The sequence below is a fragment of the Pseudopodoces humilis genome, chromosome 2 (genome assembly GCF_049639895.1).
Source record: "Pseudopodoces humilis isolate 2021_Gansu_Grassland_sample_001 chromosome 2, ASM4963989v1, whole genome shotgun sequence".
In the NCBI taxonomy this organism is placed as follows: Eukaryota; Metazoa; Chordata; class Aves; order Passeriformes; family Paridae; genus Pseudopodoces; species Pseudopodoces humilis.
Window position 1 is genome coordinate 42040069 of NC_142201.1, and position 18976 is coordinate 42059044.

The window sequence follows — 18976 nt, forward strand, 5'->3', positions numbered from 1 at the left end:
AGTTGTCACAGAAGCACTCATAGCAGGTAGGCATTAACTGGGTTGCCTCATTAAATTTCTGTGTGGGATACTACACTTTAAAAATTAAAATTCCTTCTGAATTAAAGTGATTTCAGTTTGGGTTATTCAGTGAACTGAGAAAAAAAAGAATGAGCTAATATTACTGATTTCTAAATTCACAGTCTTCATTAATGTAGCTTGATTTTGCTGAGAGCCCACATGTGGACTAGTGCTAAAAAACTTTGAACCTAGAAATGCTGTATTACAATGGAAACAGAACAAAATAGTAATTTTAATGAATATAAGCCAATTTGTGCTTCCAATCATATAATTCTTAAGAAATACAAGTAGAAGCTGAGCTGCTAAAGAAGATAAGAAACCACAACTTTTATTAAGAAGGACAAAATGATATTTTGAAGTACATGCTCGCAGACTCACAGTTCTAAATGGCAGATTAGTTTTACTTCATCAGAGAGGATCTAATGATTCTTTTGACTACAAAAGCAGCAAGAAAAATTTGATACAACTGGAAAGAATAACATTTCTTTCTAGAAAAAATAATAACTGAACTAATTTTTGAATGCATTAATAAAACTACACGAATACCAATTTTTTACCGCCTGTATTATATAAATGACAATAAAAATCAATCTGTACACTTAAAAATCTACAGAATATTCATCAAAATAGGACTACATAAAGGTAAGTTTTCTTATATAAAGAAGAACTTTCTGCAAACTTTCCAGATAAGACTAATAGGAAAAATTAGTGGTTTTCACATAAGACTTCCAGATTTAATTTTCAGACCTTTAAAGGCACCCTGCTTGAGTATCTACATCATCTGTAAAAATCTGTAAAAAGCAAAACCCTCAGCACAATCTAAGTTTCAATAGCTTTCACCGTTTCACATTTTCACAGTCAGTGCATGATGCTCAATGAAAATCTGACCTATAGCTGTCAAGAGAAAAAGTCTTCAGTAGATGTTACATAATAATACAAAGGTTGAAAGGAACATCTGCAAATGCTGCAGTGCTGAACATCATTACACTGAAGTTTCTTCTCTGGACTTGTAAAGTTGGAAGAGTTTATAGAAAACTGCTGTGGGCACTACAGTGAAAGAAGACCTCACAGACAAGATTTCACAACCCAAAATATTGTTTAAGTAATTCAGTGAGGGCTGCTGTATCAAATTGCCATGGCTAGAAATGATAAATAACATGGGTTTAGAATTATGAAATGTTTCAGAGTATCAATGTGTAAAAGAAGCCTCACTGTAAAATATCGCTAAACTTACTATTTGAAAGACAACCTGTATATCTAAGTTGAATTCAAAAAGAGCGTATTTCTTTTATAAGAACTTCAATTGGGCACAAACTTTCTGTCTAGTATAATCTACTATGATTCACAGGTATTTTTCTATGCAAAGTTTATTTTTGAATCATGCATCAAAATCTCCTGCATGAATTTTCCTTGGTTTTAATATGAACCTTTATACAAAAAGGAGACATTAGATTTTTCTTTTTACTGCCTCCATTCTTTCATGCTATAAAGTGTGGTAAAGTAGTCCTGAATTCACTTGGAAAACCTTTAAGAGTCATCAGATCACTTATATTAAATTGTGTGGCCTATTTTTCCATGACTGTGTAAAATGAAAGACCTTCCAAAATGAAGGCATGATGATGCAATAATTCAAACTTGGAATATTCTTTGTTACTGTTCTTTCTCACACCTACCTTTGAACAGTCTTCTGTGACTTTGTAAATGCTACAGTTTATTTAACATGGTGGTAATCATGTTTTTAATTTTAAAAGTCAATACAATTTGTAAATTATTACCAGCCTAATAGAAATTAATTCACCCACTGTCAGAACCCTTCTATTAGAGCCTCTGTTGTGCATGACAAACAAGTGCAATGATTCTAGGGCAAACACTACAGAAAATTATACATTTACTCAAGCAAACAAAAGGAAAAGTAGAACACTTATTTTGAGGTTATCAAATGCAATACATATTTTGCTGATTTTATGTAATTAAATCCATTCCATCCTGAAGCAAGATGAGATTCATCTAAGCATATACCGAAAACAGCTATTATCAATATTAAAGCAGGAATGACTTCTATTATTATAACTCATGGCAAAACAGGAAACAAATCCCACAATTATTATAAACCATGGGATCTTATGCCAGTTCATGTCTTTTCTATGTTGACTCAGTGCTTTGGTATCTGAAAACTTCTGTCTCTCTTGTGGAAAGCTAGTGGTGTGAAGATTTTTGAGTTCAAGGGAAGATTGAATGTCCACAGTTCTGGGTCAGGAATTTGAAAATTTGCATATTTTGGGGAAGTACAAGCTTACAGTTGTTTTTTCTCTATGATCTGTTGCTGGCCTTTGTTTGCAGCAGCCTACTAGGCAAAGCAGTAAAAGCCATAATGGGCTGTTCCTACATTTTAAGTTGCTCAGGCACATCTTTTGCATAGGTGTCAAGTGGTACCTTTGATGGCATTTTACATTCTTCCTTATTTTAAAAGTGATGATTAGTTCAAATAGAAGGAAACTGAAACCAATTTATTGATTTCCATTATATCACCATTTATCTTCTTTTGTTGGGTAAGAACAGCAACAGACTGTAGTAGTTTCAGAATGTTTAAGAATCAAAAGAGAAAATTTCCCCAGCCTAAGAGCTGTGCTAAAGCTAAGCATTTATTTGATGAGAGATGCTTATTATAATTACTTTTTAACAATTTGCTCAGCAATTAAAATCAATCATGCTGTTTAATTTCTCTTAATTTGGATACTTCAGATATGTGCTTTTTATGAAACTTCCTTCAAAACTTGATTAGCTGTTTTCAATAATCTCCATTACTTCTGAATCCTTCAACACACAAAATATTACTATTTTTTCACTCATATCTATTTTTATTTCAGTTAAGTCTCTGGTCTCAAAAAGTACAGGACATACTATGCTCTCCTCTGTGTATTTTTAATTTATTTCTCTTCACATTCTAGCCCAGCTCTCTGGACAACCAAAGCTGTATAAATGTCAGTTAAATCTCTTTATGTTTGTGAAGTGGAACAATCTCAGTCTATTTGCATAGCTCCCGTTATTTTAGCTTTAATGCTAAGATGCCACTGAAATTCCAAACTCATATGCTTTGGTAGTGCATAACTTATTAATTTCAGTTCCTCATTTTCATTGAACCTAATGAATCCTGTAACACTAAATTCCAGGTACTTCATCACAACACTTGGCTGTGGCTTTGAAAGCCAAGTTTGAATTTCAATTTGATGCTAGACCACTGCAGTCACACAATTGGGTAAGACAGCAGTAGAGAGGCTGAAGATTCCTCTGAGATGTCCTGTCCCTCATGCTGCAGTAACACAGACCTCATGAGAATGGTATTGCTGCCTCAAGTCCTGGCTACTACTGATCCTGTCAGGCCGGAATGCAGGAACGTGGGAATTCTGAGGTTTTGATGAAGGCATGAGACTACTGTGTAAAATGCTAGATCCAGAACAATTCCTATAATTGCAGAATCAAGGGCCATATTTCGATGGCATTGTGATATGGGAAAAAAAAAATAAAAAAGGCTTAAACCAAAAATGGAACAGCTGAAGCATATGAAATGTAAACTGCTAAGTAAGCTCTCGTTTCAATAACAGCCGTCTTCATTTTCTGACCTTTTCCCATCCAGGCTTGATAATCTCTTGGATAGCATTAGAGAAGGCAAAGGTTACAAGATTTAACTGATATCCAATATTGTAAGTGTTAAAACCCTTGAAATGCTTCCTTTAGAAAGATGCACAAAAAAGAAAAATTAAGAACTGCAAGTATTTTTTTTTCCCCATTCATGTCTTCTGTCTCCAGGGCTTTTTTCTACTTGCAGCTTGAAACAGATACAGCAAGCAGTCTAAGCAATCTCCTTGGGTCCTGATACACCAACAACACACAGCTCATTATATTGTTTTCTCATGTCAAGCCCAAATTTCAGTCATCAGCACCTAGCTATGGCACATGTTTTTGAAACAGAAGGCAAAAACAGATGGAAAGAATGAAGAATCTCAAAACAGATAAAATCTATTTGTCTTTAACTAATTTGAACAATGTAGACTTTTCCCCATCAGTGCCAGAAACACTGGTGACATGCACTGATGAGTTCATCAATATTGTTATTTATTATTATACTATTGTTATATATTATTATGCTAGTGAGAAGGCAGGATGAGGAGAGAAAAAAAAGAGTAAAGAGAGTGAGTGTACAGGTTCTTCAGTATTTAGAGAGAAAAGCAATGATGCTCAGTCATTATTGCTTCTAAAATGTCACAGTATCCTGGGATCATGACAATAGAAGTTGAGCAACACAGGATTTAGATAATCCTAGATTCAGAATCATAGGGATAAAGGAGATTTTAAGAAGTTATCCAATTTATCTCCATATCGCTAAGAAAAATCATCTTTGGCTGCATCATTTCTCAGTGCCTGCTTAGCCTATTCGTCAAAATCCTTCTTTATGTAGATGCTGGACAACAAAACTATTGATTTTTGTCCTTGTCACTGGAAAACTCTTGCTAATGTTTAAGCAGAATATATTTTAAATGCTTGCTATGCATCCCAGCTATTATAAAAGCCAATAATAGACACTTCTCCCTAGGTCATCACTTCTGTAATAATAATACTAGTTGTAAAAAAACCCTTATCTTGGTCAAAGTGAAGGACAGCTTTTTCCCCTTCAGTGACAAAAGAACATAAACAAATACAATTGAACAAAGGGCATTTTGACTGAATAAGAAGGCAAAGTGAAGGGGTGGAAGAGGACAGATCTGAGTGCCTTCATAAAGATACTGAAGCAGGAGATTATGTACCACAATATATTTAGTGTACAATCAGAGGTCTTGAGATGTAGGAACTAATCTGAAGGTCTCATCTCCATTTGATAATCTAGAGCAATTCAGAGTTTCCTGATCTTCTGGTTTTAATCATCATTCTGTACTTCTATTATCTACAACTCAGCTTTTTCAGAAAGATGACATTGACATTTGCTGACCAAAAATACAAAAATATACATACTTTATATATACATACAAAGACAACATATTTTTGATAAGGAAATTTTTAAGTTAAACTAATACCAAAGTGTTATTTCTTTCTTTTAAGATACAGTGCTTTTGTCACCCATTATATCCTTGGGTGGATCCAATAATAAGCATACTGTATGTATATTGTATGCAATATATTGTATTATATATTTATATAAGCATATGTGTATATATATTTATTAGAATATATATTAAATTACTTTTAAAGAACACTATTAATTTAGAAAATTTAGAGAATGTTTGTTTTATCAGGAGCTTAGTGTCTAATCAATCAAAATCAAACAGTACAGTATAATAGTATAAACAAAGTAATAGTATAATCATATAACATAATAATAGATACAGTATAATACATACTACACTATAATATAATATAGGTTTGAAAATATCTAATATATTATTAGTAAGTATATAAGCAGCCAAAAGCAATAATAGAATAACCTTGTTCTTGGGAAATCTATAATTACAAGACCCTCACTTTATATTGTTACTGAAATATTTGCTAGGAATACTTTAAGTGAACCAGGGATTGGTCAGAAAAACAAAACCAAGGAGGTACAGTTGAGATTAAATCTCAAATACAGTTACCTAAAGAAGGAACATGGCATCTTCAGAAGACTGTTGAAATTCTGGGACAAAGGTTGTGAGACTGTCAAGGGAATCAACCACTCACTGGACTTTGGTGCTGCCAAAGCACAGGACTGCCCAAGAAGATAAAGAAAAGTGGGCCTGCAGCTGTTTGCTAAAAAGATGTCCATTAAGTTCCCTTAGGTATCAATCAACAAATGACAGCTCCTACCTAACTTTTTACAGATACCTAAAGGTGCATATTGTCCACTGCTCTATTTGCTATCTCACACTTTACTAACTTTCCTCACAGCCTTCTTTGACATGACCATTGATACTACCTACTAATACACACCACATTAACATCATGACTTATATTACAATTAACTGCAATGAACTTTTCAATATTTTGCTCTTTGTCACCAGGAAGAAAAGGATTTCCTGCTCAGAGAAATACTTGTTTTAGTGATCAAAGCAATAAAGCAAAAACAGAGATCAGCTCTCTGAAAATCTTTATGCCATCAAAAAATGTTAGTGTTTTATAAGCTGTGTAATATATCGACTCCACAGACACTCATCTAGGACTGTAGCAGTTTATTATCTCTTCTTTGCCACTGCTGCTGAATGATGTCTCCCAAGTTGCTGCATATATTAAAAAAATATGTGTTTCACTTTTAAAATGTTTTATCTTCACGTTTAACTTCCAATTCTCTCATGGGAAAACATATATATATATTAAGAGATTATTTCATACTTCACAGCCAGAGAAGGTTTTAAGCTTGAGTCCATTACCACACACTGCATTAAAAGGAGCACTTTATGAAGACCAACTCAAACAAAAATACATATTCTTTTTGTCCAACTGTATTTTGTAAATGCCAATCAAGCTTCTTTTCCAGCGCATGTTTAGGTGTTGCAAATTTGAAGGAAAAATGTCTGAAGAACATTGGAATTTTTTTTTCTTTTTCCTAAACAGAGACGCAGGGAGATTTTCTTGACTGTGTAGAGGTGACGCCTGAGAGAAGGGAACTCGTGCTTATTTATTTATTTTTCAAACTAATCTTGAGACACACACAGGGAAACACCTTACCCGACTCGACTAGAAGCTGTTTTAGCAAAACGTGACTTGCAAGAGAAAAAAGACAAAAGTGAGGCAGAAAGCTACCTTCTTACGACATCTTCTCCATTCCAACACGGGAGTCCATCGGCAGCTGCCAGCTCATTCCCGCACAGCTGATCCGCCAGGCTGCCGTAAAAGGCTCTGTAGAGACGGAGGTGGCTGATAAATTCTCTGCACATGGGAACACGAGAAGTAATTGTCAGTGCCAACCAACAACATTAGGCTGGTCTTGCTGCTGTGCATTTCTAAAAGATAAGGAATGTGTTTATTCCATTACACTCCAGTGGTTCCAGGATAGTTTAAATTGATCTGTCAATAGATGAGTTTGATTATTTTAGATATGCTTCATTAGTTTACAAAGCTGATACTCCCAATTTACATCAAATAAAAAAAAAACAAAACAACAACCCTGCTTCACATATGCTTTGGAACAGGAACTATTTTCTTTCAACTTAAAATTTTCTTGCATTGCAGTGATACAGTTTGCAATATTATAGCTGGACAAACAGACAAAAAAATGTTTCCAAAAAGAACAGCAAATAAAAAAAGAAGTACATATGAATGTCTCCTGTTTTTCAAAAGTGTTGACAAGAAGTCTCCCACATATCTTTACAAATACTACAAAAATATTTTTTTAAGTTATGAAACAACTCAAGATTTAGGTAAAATGGGTTTTAGATGTAGGTGTTAAGTATTTAGTAAAGATTTAAATAACTGTCTGAAGGATTGTATCAGTTCTACCATGTGCTGTGCTGGCAGGTTATAAATTATGTATTGTTATTTTAAATAATTTTCAAGATACCCTGAGGTAATGATAAGGTTTTGTACTTAATTCAAAACAAATGAATTACTTTTTAGTTGGTATGTTCTTAACAGAATTGTGATAGTTAATATAAATTGTTTATTTTTGTTTTGAAAATCTCATCCTGGGAGACCCTTTCCTACTGAGAAAAATTACAATACTTATTCATTCTGGAATGGAACATGACACATTACTGAGTTATCTATGACCTGCAGGCACAAAGAAAAGCCACACCAAATACTGTACTCATTGCCCTGTAACCCAACAAGCTCCACTTTATGTTAACTTTTATAGTGTCTGGAGTTCTTAAAAAATTACAGAAATAGTATATACAATTCCCTATATTTAGTCACCATAGGACTAAAATGCTATAGGGAATTTGATTTTTCAGTATTGTTTACTTCAAATTAAACCAGATAAAACATCAGTGATTTATACACTCAATCATTTAAAAAGCCATACGTTCTTTCATGTAATAGGGCAAAGATTTTAGAAAAACTACAGTGGTTTTGATTTACTCTGTCTGTTAAATGTGATGTGAGTGCCCTACTAATTCTAAAACTGCAGGTCTGAAAAATATCGTGTAGGGTCAATTTTGACTATGCATCATATAATTGCCTATGTGCATTAGGTTTTAAATATGATTCATGCACACTCTTCTAGACATGAATAGTTATATACTTTATTTCCCCACACCCAAAATTTAATCCAGTGTGCACAGTGGGTTTGCAGTTTCCCTCCAAATGCCACTGAGCGGATTGATTTTGATTTTGTCTATGCTTTCTGTCAACATTCTGGGTGAAAAATACTGTTTAGAGAGACCTCTCAAAATGAACAGTTGGAATTTCTTCTGAAGAAGAAATAAAAATAAATAAATATAGCTGTCATAATATCTTGTCACAAACGGCATTCTAACAGAAAGGCCATTCAGTTTATTAGCAAATACATCCTGAGGCAAAACTAAATTTAATAGAGAAGTAATAACTGATTTTAGTCCCTGTTGATGTCTGACCAAAGCAGTTAGAAGGGCAAATGGTATGAATGTCAATTTCCACATGATCATCCTCTAGACCAGATAGCATGTAATTATAGGCAGCTGAGCACAAATGTGCAATTACAGTCAGTGGAAGTTGAAGACACTTTTTATCTGTTTATTCAGAAATGTTCTTTTATTTATTTATTTGTTTATTTTACAATTTCATCCTCTGCACTAGAAGGTATCTGCAGTATGAAGGTCTGGAGAAAAAAAAAGCATTACATATTATCAAGTTTGTATGTTGCGATGGAAGGGTTTGCTTGGATTTTTTAAAATTCATCTAACAATTTTTTGGCATCAAAAGAACAAAGCAATTTCTTCTGCTTCTTGTACTAAACACTATCAGAAAATGCCAGCTTAGGTCCAATGGTAAAAATATTTCAGGAGAAGTACAGGTAGCAGCAGCCCAACATGTACTTTAAAATGTAAACTTCCATCTGGACATGCATTTGGAAAACAGAAGCACCAAAGGAGGTAATAAAGGTGGAGTTAGAGAAGAGCACTTCATTAAGAGCAAGCTGCAAGCACTTGCTGAAGTCATACTTACATGTGAGGTTCTTACAGTTGCTATGGGAATATAAAGTGAAATATAAAGTGGTTGTGACTAATAAGGAAGGAGGTGATCCAGGAGGTAGCAACTGCAGATGATATCAGATAGGAATATCCAGTGTTCTGTGCTTTGAAACATGGAACAGTCCTGATTTAAGTGAGATTTTAGAATATGGTATTGTGTTTTGCAGAGGGTTACCAATCAGAAAACATCAAGAATCTGCTTAGCTACATGTAACTGAGAAACATGCACCTGTTTAATGGGTATTCCCTGAAAAAACTTCCCTGCTGGCTAAAGAAAACTTCTTTTTTGCATATCTTTCTGTTACCACAAATGTTTTCAAAATTCTGCATTTGTATTTTAGATTGTGATTTTTTTCTCTACTACTTATTAACTGAAGGTCCTTGAACTGAGAATAGTTTGCCTTGAAGCTCAGAGGCACTTTTTCTTCTCCAGATATCAGGAGTGAGCAATTATTCCTTGCAGTGCTCTCACTTCAGTTTCCTTCCGCACTACAAAGTGAAATGAGAGGAAAAAAGAGGACAAAGAAAACTCCTCTGTATTTTAGCAAACATTATGACAGAAATGAAATTTCTGATTTTAACTTCGTGCTTTATTTTCATAATGGAGCCTTTAATCTTAACTGCAACACTCCTAATGCCTTACAGTCATTAAAAACCTCATTAGCTTGTCTAAACATAGACTGGCCTTTGAGATTCCTTCAACTACCTAAAATATCTGCAGAAAGATGGAGGCAATCACAGAATCACAGAATCTGCTGATTTGGAAGAGACTCACAAGGATCTTCAAGTCCAACTCTTAGCCCTGCACAGGACCATCCTCAACAGTCTCATCATGTCTCTGAGAGTACGTTCCAAACACTTCTTCAGCTCTGTCAGGCTTGAACTCTGTGATACAACTTATGGGACACCTGCATCCTTCTCGGCAGGAGAAAATCCATTGGGATACCCCAGGGTATTTCTGAGTGGCACTGGATGTTTGCGGATGTGTGGGCAGTTCTCCTCTCCAGAGAGTGTAATGGCAGCTCAAACATCTAACTCACACAGTTACACAAAGTTCACCCTGCAATGCTGAGCCAGGTTTAAATTAAATCTCCAGGCCTCTGCAGTCACTTCAATTCATAATACCAGCAAAAGAGCCAGAGAAAAAAATTCATCAGCTCTTGCTTGAACAAGGCTTTCAAGATTTAGTCCCAAATGCTTACTTGTCTCTTTCTTTATAGAAGAAAGGTACGTAAGAAAAGTAATTAATTTTTTGTCTTATCAGCTTGTACAAACAGTTTTCTGTAAAAAGCTACAGTCACTTTTTGTCAGATTTAATAATGCCTGCTGATATGTAAAGTTAAATGTAATTCAAAAAATTACACATAGTGCTAACACTCATTCTATCAATGTTATCCACCCTCCTAAATATTTTAAACCACATCAAATGACCGTGGTTTTATGTCCATTACTTCTGAAAACAAAATCTAGCCATGAAATTACCCTCTCCAACATGTAACAGAGTAGACTGTGTTGCTAAAATGTTTCTTCCTTTGGAGACTTTATTCTCTAGTAATGCATGCCATTGCACTGAGCATAATCTACTCCCTTGTAAAATTAATGGCTTACTTTATTCTTTCTTTCTGGCTGTAAAACTAATGTCTTACTTTCTTCTGTTGGCGAGTGTTTCTTCACTGTCTCTGGAGAACATCTTCAAGCCTTGATTATCTTTGTTCTGATCAAAGGAGCAACCTGGAGACTGTTTAGGCTTCCTTACAGGAGGACCACATATCTTATTCACCTAAAAGAAAAAAAAAAGCCAAAAGAAGAAGGAAAGAACACATGTAAGCAACAATTGTTATGCATCTCTCAATTCAGTTTCACTACATTTTAACAAGAAAGAAAGAAAGAAAGATGAAGAGCATAATTATCATACTATGTAATACTGTATCCATAATGAATGCAGCAAACACATAATTAGTCATTTTACAGTAGAAAAAAAAACAGTAAAAGCATCCCTTTTTAAGGCATACCAAGTGTAGAAGAAAATCACCACGTATTTTATTGATTGTGGCTTTTTTTTTCTTACCCATAAGGAAGTAATATTTTTTTTTATATAGACAGTATCGGTAACCTCAGAGAATATGATGTGTTGTGAACAGCCGCATATTTCCATTTCTTCTGTAATGTATCCCAATCACATTTATAATATGCATTGAACTTTGTGCCTTCTTTCAGGGTTGATGAATTATTATGGTATGTTCAGCCCAGTTACACAAAGATATAGTAAACAGCATGGTGGAAACTTGCATTACAACATGAAAGATGTTAAGGTAACGACCCAAGATGTAAGTTTAATGATATTGGAACACAGATGTTGAAAATATCAAGGAATTTTATGTCTGGCTTTCTGATCTAGATGTCAATAGATAAAAATTCACATGAAATCTCATTTTCTTCGTAAAATGTGATACTGAGCATTTTGTATGACATAGGATATCAATCCACATTCTTAGCTCATTACTCTTCCTAGTCATTGAATAAAAATAATTAGGAATATATATATATATATATATATATATATATATATATATATATATATATATATACACACATTTATTAAATAAGAGATAGTTATGCTTGTAATCACATCTGACAAGATATATTAAGCAGACTGAACAGCATGCATTTGTGTAAGCAAGCACTGGTGAAAAACTAATACTGTATGTGATTTATGAAAACTTGGTAGTCAGTAGGGAGTCAACTTTCAGACAGAAAAAGGAAGACAGGAGATCAATGTGGCATCTAAGGCAGGCATCCAATTTTGAAGCAGAAACATATTCAAAATGCTACCATGTGAAGGAAAGAGCATGTATGCTACACAACAAGAATTACTGTTTCCTATTGCTTTTTATATCCCCACATTTAAGAACAGAGACAGCAAATAAATCTCATTTTCAAGTTATCATCATGCACTAAAGAAAGAAGTGCAAGTTGTAGGGACCATCTTTCCAAGCAAGAACTCCTTTAGAGCTAGTTAAGAAATACATTTAAAATTTAAAATAGAATAAACACACCTAATTTTAATGAGTTTTCTGTCAAGCATGTTGTACGTGGTGATAATGAAAGACTCATTGAATGCACTTGCTTAGGGCAGAGAAAAGAAGAAATAATCAGCATTATTACTACATAAGAAATAGTGTTCACCTTATGATTTGAAATTGAAGGTAAAGTTGAAAATGAATAGTCCTTTTAGGCCGTGGTTCACAAGTCACAACTCAGGCAGCCAAGTTATACTTTAGTCCCCCTTCAAATGAAACACAGGAATTTACCTGCAAGACAATGATCTCTGGACATATGACTAATGTCCTTTAAGGGATTACACTTTGAACATCACTTGAGGCATTCATTTCACAGTTTCTTCTTAGAGGCAGTGATTCCTTGGACAGCATCTTACCACATTCCTTCTTGTCCTCAAACTCAGTTTCAAACCTCCCTCATACTATTGCCCCCATTACTTCTTCAGAACATATTAAGTCATATTCCACCAGCTTAACTGGACTCCACATTTCCCCCCTTCTAAGTTTCTACACTTTTTCTACGCTTCATGCATCCTTATGCAAGTTTGTTCCTTCAGTTCCAGCCTCTGCAGCAGCATATCCCATCAGCCACTCTATGCAAATATAATGGAGATTTATATACCAGAGACACAAAATGTTTCCATCATTTTACTTGTCTCACTTTTATCATATTCTTTTATGCTCACTGATGTGACACAGGGAGCATTATGCTTATGATCAGCTTTTATGACAAAGCAACTGATTGTTCAAGCAGCCTCAGTTCCAGTTTCCCATACACTCTTCTGCTACTCTTTGTTTTACCAAGAATAAAAATAAGAGAGTGAGAGTCAGATCCAGATGTTTGGGAAGCAGGCTCTGTCTCAGGACAGGCCTGGGTCAGGTGTATAGGGTGTTGTAGGTCTCAGGTGCCTTGCACATCTGAACAAGGCACCTTTGCTGTCCAGGCACTTGCAGAGCCTGACTGCAGGGTGAGAGCCTGTGGGGAGAGGAGAAACAGGGTGGAAATGACTTGCTGGCTAATGGAGCCCCTGAGCAGATGACTACCAGTCCTTCAAGGGAAAAAAAGGGAAAAAAAAAAAATTGGTTCCACCTATAATAAACTGAAAAAAACTCATACACATATTCATGTTCACTAGGAAAACAAGAGAATCCACATCTATCCGTATTTCTTGAATGTGCAATAAAGTCTCATCATATTTTTATCTGATTAAAATGAACAAAAATTAATTTTTTTGAGGTCATAGTGACTTGGAATATGGATGGTACTTGTTTTATATGTGCTGTACATAAACAGTTGTTTCAAAATACTGTCTAACAGCCTTCCTCTGTTCACTTTGAGTCAATGTCTCAAGAAATGCATTTGCAATACTTGGAAATTTGCATTCACTGATACATGTAAATACAAACATTAGTTTCCAATACAAAAACTTTCTTAAAAATTAATGCTAGGTAAACTTTAAATATAAAAATAAAATAAAAACCAGTAATTATCTGAAATGTCTTTTTAAGAACTGATTTTTTCCCCAGTGTTGGGAAATTCTGAAAATTCTAATAAAAACCATTACAAAAAAGCACCACATACACCTCTGCCATTCTCACAAAGATATGCGTGACAGTAATCATACTACTGAGAAATCAGCTGTGTTGATCACAGCAGCAGTACAAAATCAGCTCTTTAGCAGTCATTTTTTCAGACACAGATTCTGAAGGACGAGCTACTTCAGCATTTTACAGTGGTGATGTCAGCATCTCTGTTACCTTTCTCATATCTGTGATATTTAAACCTCTGGGACCACTGGCTTTGTGCAGTGTTGGTTCTTCTTTCTGTGTTTGGTACATCATGCTCATTTTGCTCACCCAGCTGAACCCAGCCTGGGGATTTTTAACTGTTCTGTAGTGTCTGTCACTTTTATGTCATTAACTTTATGTGCATGAAAATTTACTTTTGCCTCCCTCACTAGCCCAGTCTTCATTATCTATCACCTGGCTTCTGCAGTAAACTTGTGCACATGCAAATGTCATGTACTGTTGTCTTGCCTTCAGGTGCTTGTTCTGTCTGTGAGCCAAATAATTTATAACTCAAATATGCCAGTATTTCATTTCCCAGTACAGGGCTGGTGAAACTCTAAAAACCAGATAAATACAGCTTCCATAATAATGTCTGCTTTGTATTAATTTTTAACGCATTCTTTATATCTACAGGAAGAAGTACATGTGGTGAGCCTAACACCACCTAATTGTATTTCTTGCATTTTCTGACGGACTGCAACTATATCCATTAGCTATATTGTTTCTTAATTCTTAGTCTTTGGAATGCAAAGTTAACCTTCCAATTGAGAAATCATTCAGTGCTATCACTGCCAGTCTTGAGAGACTGGAATCGTAACTTTGAGAGAAGAGCAATGCTCTCACTACCCTCCTGAACTAATAAATGACCATTTTGCAGCAGTATCTCATCAGAATGTATTCTTACTGTCTTTCAGCTTCACTGGAATGGGATTTCCTCTGAATGTTTCCACAAACAGCATTCTTCTTGTGTTCAAAAACAGTGTGTAAAATGATCCTCAAAGGGGATGAAGAAAAAAAAGTGAAACTGAAAAATCATCAGAAAAACAGTTCATTGAGATACCTCCTACTGAATTTCAGGAAGAATAAAAGACTTCCACAAAATTTTAAAACAGGCAAGCCTCAGAAACTTGCTGGGATTTTTTCTTTCTTTTTTTTCCTCTTTTTTGAAATGTTCTTAAATACCACACAATATTTAAGGGCATAAAAAGAAACCTCAGAAAATTATAAAACTCCTGATTTTCACAGTTCAGACAAACCTATTGTCATTATAGTCAGCATGCTGCTATTATGCACGATTTGTATGCCACAGTATGATGACTGAGTTAATTAAAAGCTCTTGTAATAACCATGCAGTTAAATTGCAATTAGTGCCACACGTGAACTTTACGACAGTTTGATTTTGCTTGGTGTGATTCCTTAGAATATCTATCTGATTACTCACAGTTTGGAAAACTGGATCATTATAAACCTTTGTATTTAAAAAGGAGTGCAAAATGATGGGAGCATCATATCAATAATGGTCAGACACTATCCTCTAAGTTCAGACACTCAGTATGAGAAATGTGACACATTCTTTGTTTCAGTTTTGGTTTGTGCCTTTTGCTCTTCTTCCCACTATGCAAATGGTTCTTTCTGACTTCAGCATTTCTATTGAAATTATTTTACATCAAATGATGTAAGCAAACAATGCACAGTCCTGTGATGCACTTCAAACTAGATTTACCAAGTCTCAGTAGACTCAAGTCTTAATGCCTGCATGGACCATAACCACACCGATGCCTTGCAGATCTGAGAGACTGGATCAATCTAGTTAAAACCTGACATATACTCAATTTATCGCTAGGAAATCCTAAAGATATATACATATATGTATCAAAAATTTACATTGTTTCCTAAACTTACCAAAACAAACATGGAAGAGTCAAAGGAAATCTTTAAATAAAGGAAAAGACAGCTTTCAGACTCCTGATTCTGATACCCAGCCAGATCTGAGTAAAAGACCAAGAGGTTTTGGACCCAGAGAGGCGTCTTCTCCCCTGTTCCTTGATGCACAGTACAGTCTAAGTGACTACCTATGCCATAGTCTGATTTTTATTTAATACAAGTTTTAGTTAGTGATTAGTCTGGTGGCTTTCAGTTCTAGTTGTCAGACTGTAAACTTCCCATAGTCCTTACAGTTAAAACCCCTCAAACACTCATGAGCTAATAGACAGCTGAAATCTAATAACCCTAAAACAAAGCCAGAATGAAATATCAGGCTGGTTGCAAATACATTTGTTACAAATGAAATTGTGTTTAACTTTTTTTAAATTTTTTTCTTTCTAGAAATACCCAAGGAATACTTTCTTTTAGAAACATATTCTTGGTGAGCCACCGGCATTTCCAGCACCAGATTTCTAATCAAACTACCAAAGGTATTGATCAAGGGAAACAATGTATTAAACTGTTATGGCTTCCTTAGTTTGTTTTGTTTCAGCTAAACCACGAGAGGGAGCATCAGTATTTCAGTATTCCCAAGCACTTCAGCAGCCTTTTATTGCTTTGGGGGGTTTTGGTTTTGTTGTTTTGGTTTTTTTCTTTCTTGGAACAGTTGCTCATTTAATCTCAAACTTCTATTTAAAAGAAAAATGCATTTTGATATATGAGAGGGTGCACATGGCAAGGGAAATTAAAGTATTCCCTATCGAGACAAGTTCCAAGGTTTTGAAAACCTTGCATGAGGTAATAATTGTCTGTTTTTCCATTCAGAACAGGAAAAACATTTAATCATTAAAATTTAATCATTAATGTGAGGAGAGACTGGTGAAGTACTGGTGAGACTGGTGTGCTACTCAGGAAAACCGTGAACAAATTGTGTTATTTTCTTTGCCTTCTTTGCAAATTTTGTCTTCTTTATTTGTGACTACTTGACTCTAACAATATGTCTCAGACATAGAGAAATAAGCAAGTTCTGGAGTTACAGTGGAAAATTACAAAATTCATACCTACACTTAAGCATTTTAGAGAATTTGCAGAAGTCCATGACAAGTGAAGAGGAAAACATTGTGAACAAAAGCCTAGAGAATTAGAGAGCAAAGATGACACTTAGAATGCTTGCTCAAATTACTAAACAATTTAGAATCCCCTGAAAGACAAATCTTAAATAGACTTGCCAGCTAATGATATTTTCAAAGAAATTTTATTCACAATTTAAACTGAAATTTCAGGTGATACATGAAAATGCGCAGTTATAATTTTTCAAGAGACTAGAGTTGGAAGGGTTTCAAGCTCAAACCCAACCAGGTGGTATTGAGTAAAAGTAAGCTGCAGATGTACAGAATGTACACCCACCAGCAAGGCAGTGGTAGCCTCCTCAGGAATAAAATTGAAGGATTATATGTTGGAAATAAAAGGAAAGTAATTTTCTGTGATATATAAATTGAAGTACAACTTGGAGATACTGAACTAATAATTCCACTTGGTTTGGCACTATGCAGCACCACAGCCATGGGGAAATGCCCCATACCTGGAAGTATTCAAGGCCAGGCTGGATGGGACCTTGAACATCTGGTCTATTGGAAAGAGTCCCTGTCCATTGCAAGGGGGTGGAACTAGATGATCTTTAAAGCTCCTTGCAATGCAAACCATTCCGTGAGTCAACAAAATCTTCATCCAAGACCAAGGAAAGAGACAAAAATGCAAAGAGTTTGGAAACCAGCTTTTGATAATCAGATTTTTTTCATAAGGTTTTGTAAAAGACTGCTGTTCAAGCTGTTGGATTCTAGAAGTCACAGTCCCCAACTTTCACATGGTTGAGACTCATATCCTCCTCCTCCTACTACATTTACCAAAATCAGTAATCCTGTCCAAGTTCTTGAAAGTCCTGAGACTGTTCTCATATCTTGTCAGTGTTTAATTATCTCTGCTTTCCTTCATAATTTTGCATGTTTGGGATTACAAAAAGAAATCTAAGAGCCCACTAAATACGAGGTACTTAATATACTTTTAATTTGTGTCTTCTGGTCTTTAATTACTAAAATTATAAATGGTTTTAATTCTGCTGTTCCATTCATGAGGGACTAACACTCAGCAAGTCTGGCAGTAAAAATACTTTCTCCCCCTGAATGGAGCTGGGAGGGAAGGAAATGATTTTTCTTTTTTTTTACTTTAAATGACTTAATGTCAGGGGAAATCCGAATGTTCTCAGCCAAGTTACCCTGTAGCCAGAACACAGCACTGCCAGTTCAAACTCTTCAAAGGCAGTTCAACAAAAACTGCTTCTTATGAGAGGCTGCCAGCTCTCCCAATCCAAGACTGCTTCAGCGGATGCCAAGGTGTTTCATTTATGTTCATTGAAAACTTCACTCTGTGGTTCTCCTCCAGAAAGAAATTATATAAAACCGACAGTAGCCCTTCCCAAAGATCAACTGCTTGTGTGTAGTTTGAATGATTTATTTATGCTTTCTTGTGGTCCAAATATACTTCATTACTCTTTATTCTGTGTGCCCAGTAAATACAGCTCTAACATAGAGGGATAATATTGTACTGTCTTGTAGGACACAGGCAGAATTGTTCTTTAAATCTAGGTCTAAGACTATCGAGGGTCATCTGTGTAAACCAAAAGAAATTCATTAGAAGTGTGATTATCAATGAAAGCAGAACTGGGGCTCCATAACCTTTATCAGGCACATAACTCAAAACAAAAAACGTATTTCAATTTACAATACGTGACGAACTAGTGAAAGCAAACCAAGGTGGCTCCATCAGCATATCTGCACAATGTATTTACACCTTCTTGCAGGCTGGAATTTATGTTGCAAAATTGTGAAGAGCAGAGCAGTTTTGTTAGCAAAATTCCATAACTAAAGAAAGTTAATAAAATCATGTCCACTTAAATTAACAGTCATAATGCATTATTTCATTTAGCATTAGACACTGTCAATAACTCTCTATAACTGGAGGGTCACCTTTTCATGATAATAAGAATCAAAAAACATCTGAAAAAAAGGAGGAAAAGCCCACTATATAGTTAGTATTTCAGAGAACCTATGTGTTTCTTCCCCATCTCAAACTGCAGCTTACAAGATCAGTGTTTCTGCTTTCTGTATCTGTATAGTAAGTGTTACAGTACTTCCTCACTCTCTTCTTCGAAGCTGGGAAAACCAGTTTTCTTTG

At 35.1% G+C, this 18976-nt stretch overlaps 1 protein-coding gene across 1 annotated transcript in view; it reads right to left on the reverse strand.

The window, feature by feature from the left end:
- Positions 1 to 18976, reverse strand: part of GPC5 (glypican 5) — a 610423-nt gene that overhangs the window by 463255 nt on the left and 128192 nt on the right. Inside the window, exons 5-6 of the mRNA XM_088051284.1 lie at positions 10841 to 10974; positions 6829 to 6954 (exon numbers count right to left, since the gene is read on the reverse strand). Coding sequence (XP_087907410.1) covers positions 6829 to 6954; positions 10841 to 10974 — 260 coding nt within the window. The remainder of the gene's footprint in view (positions 1 to 6828; positions 6955 to 10840; positions 10975 to 18976) is intronic.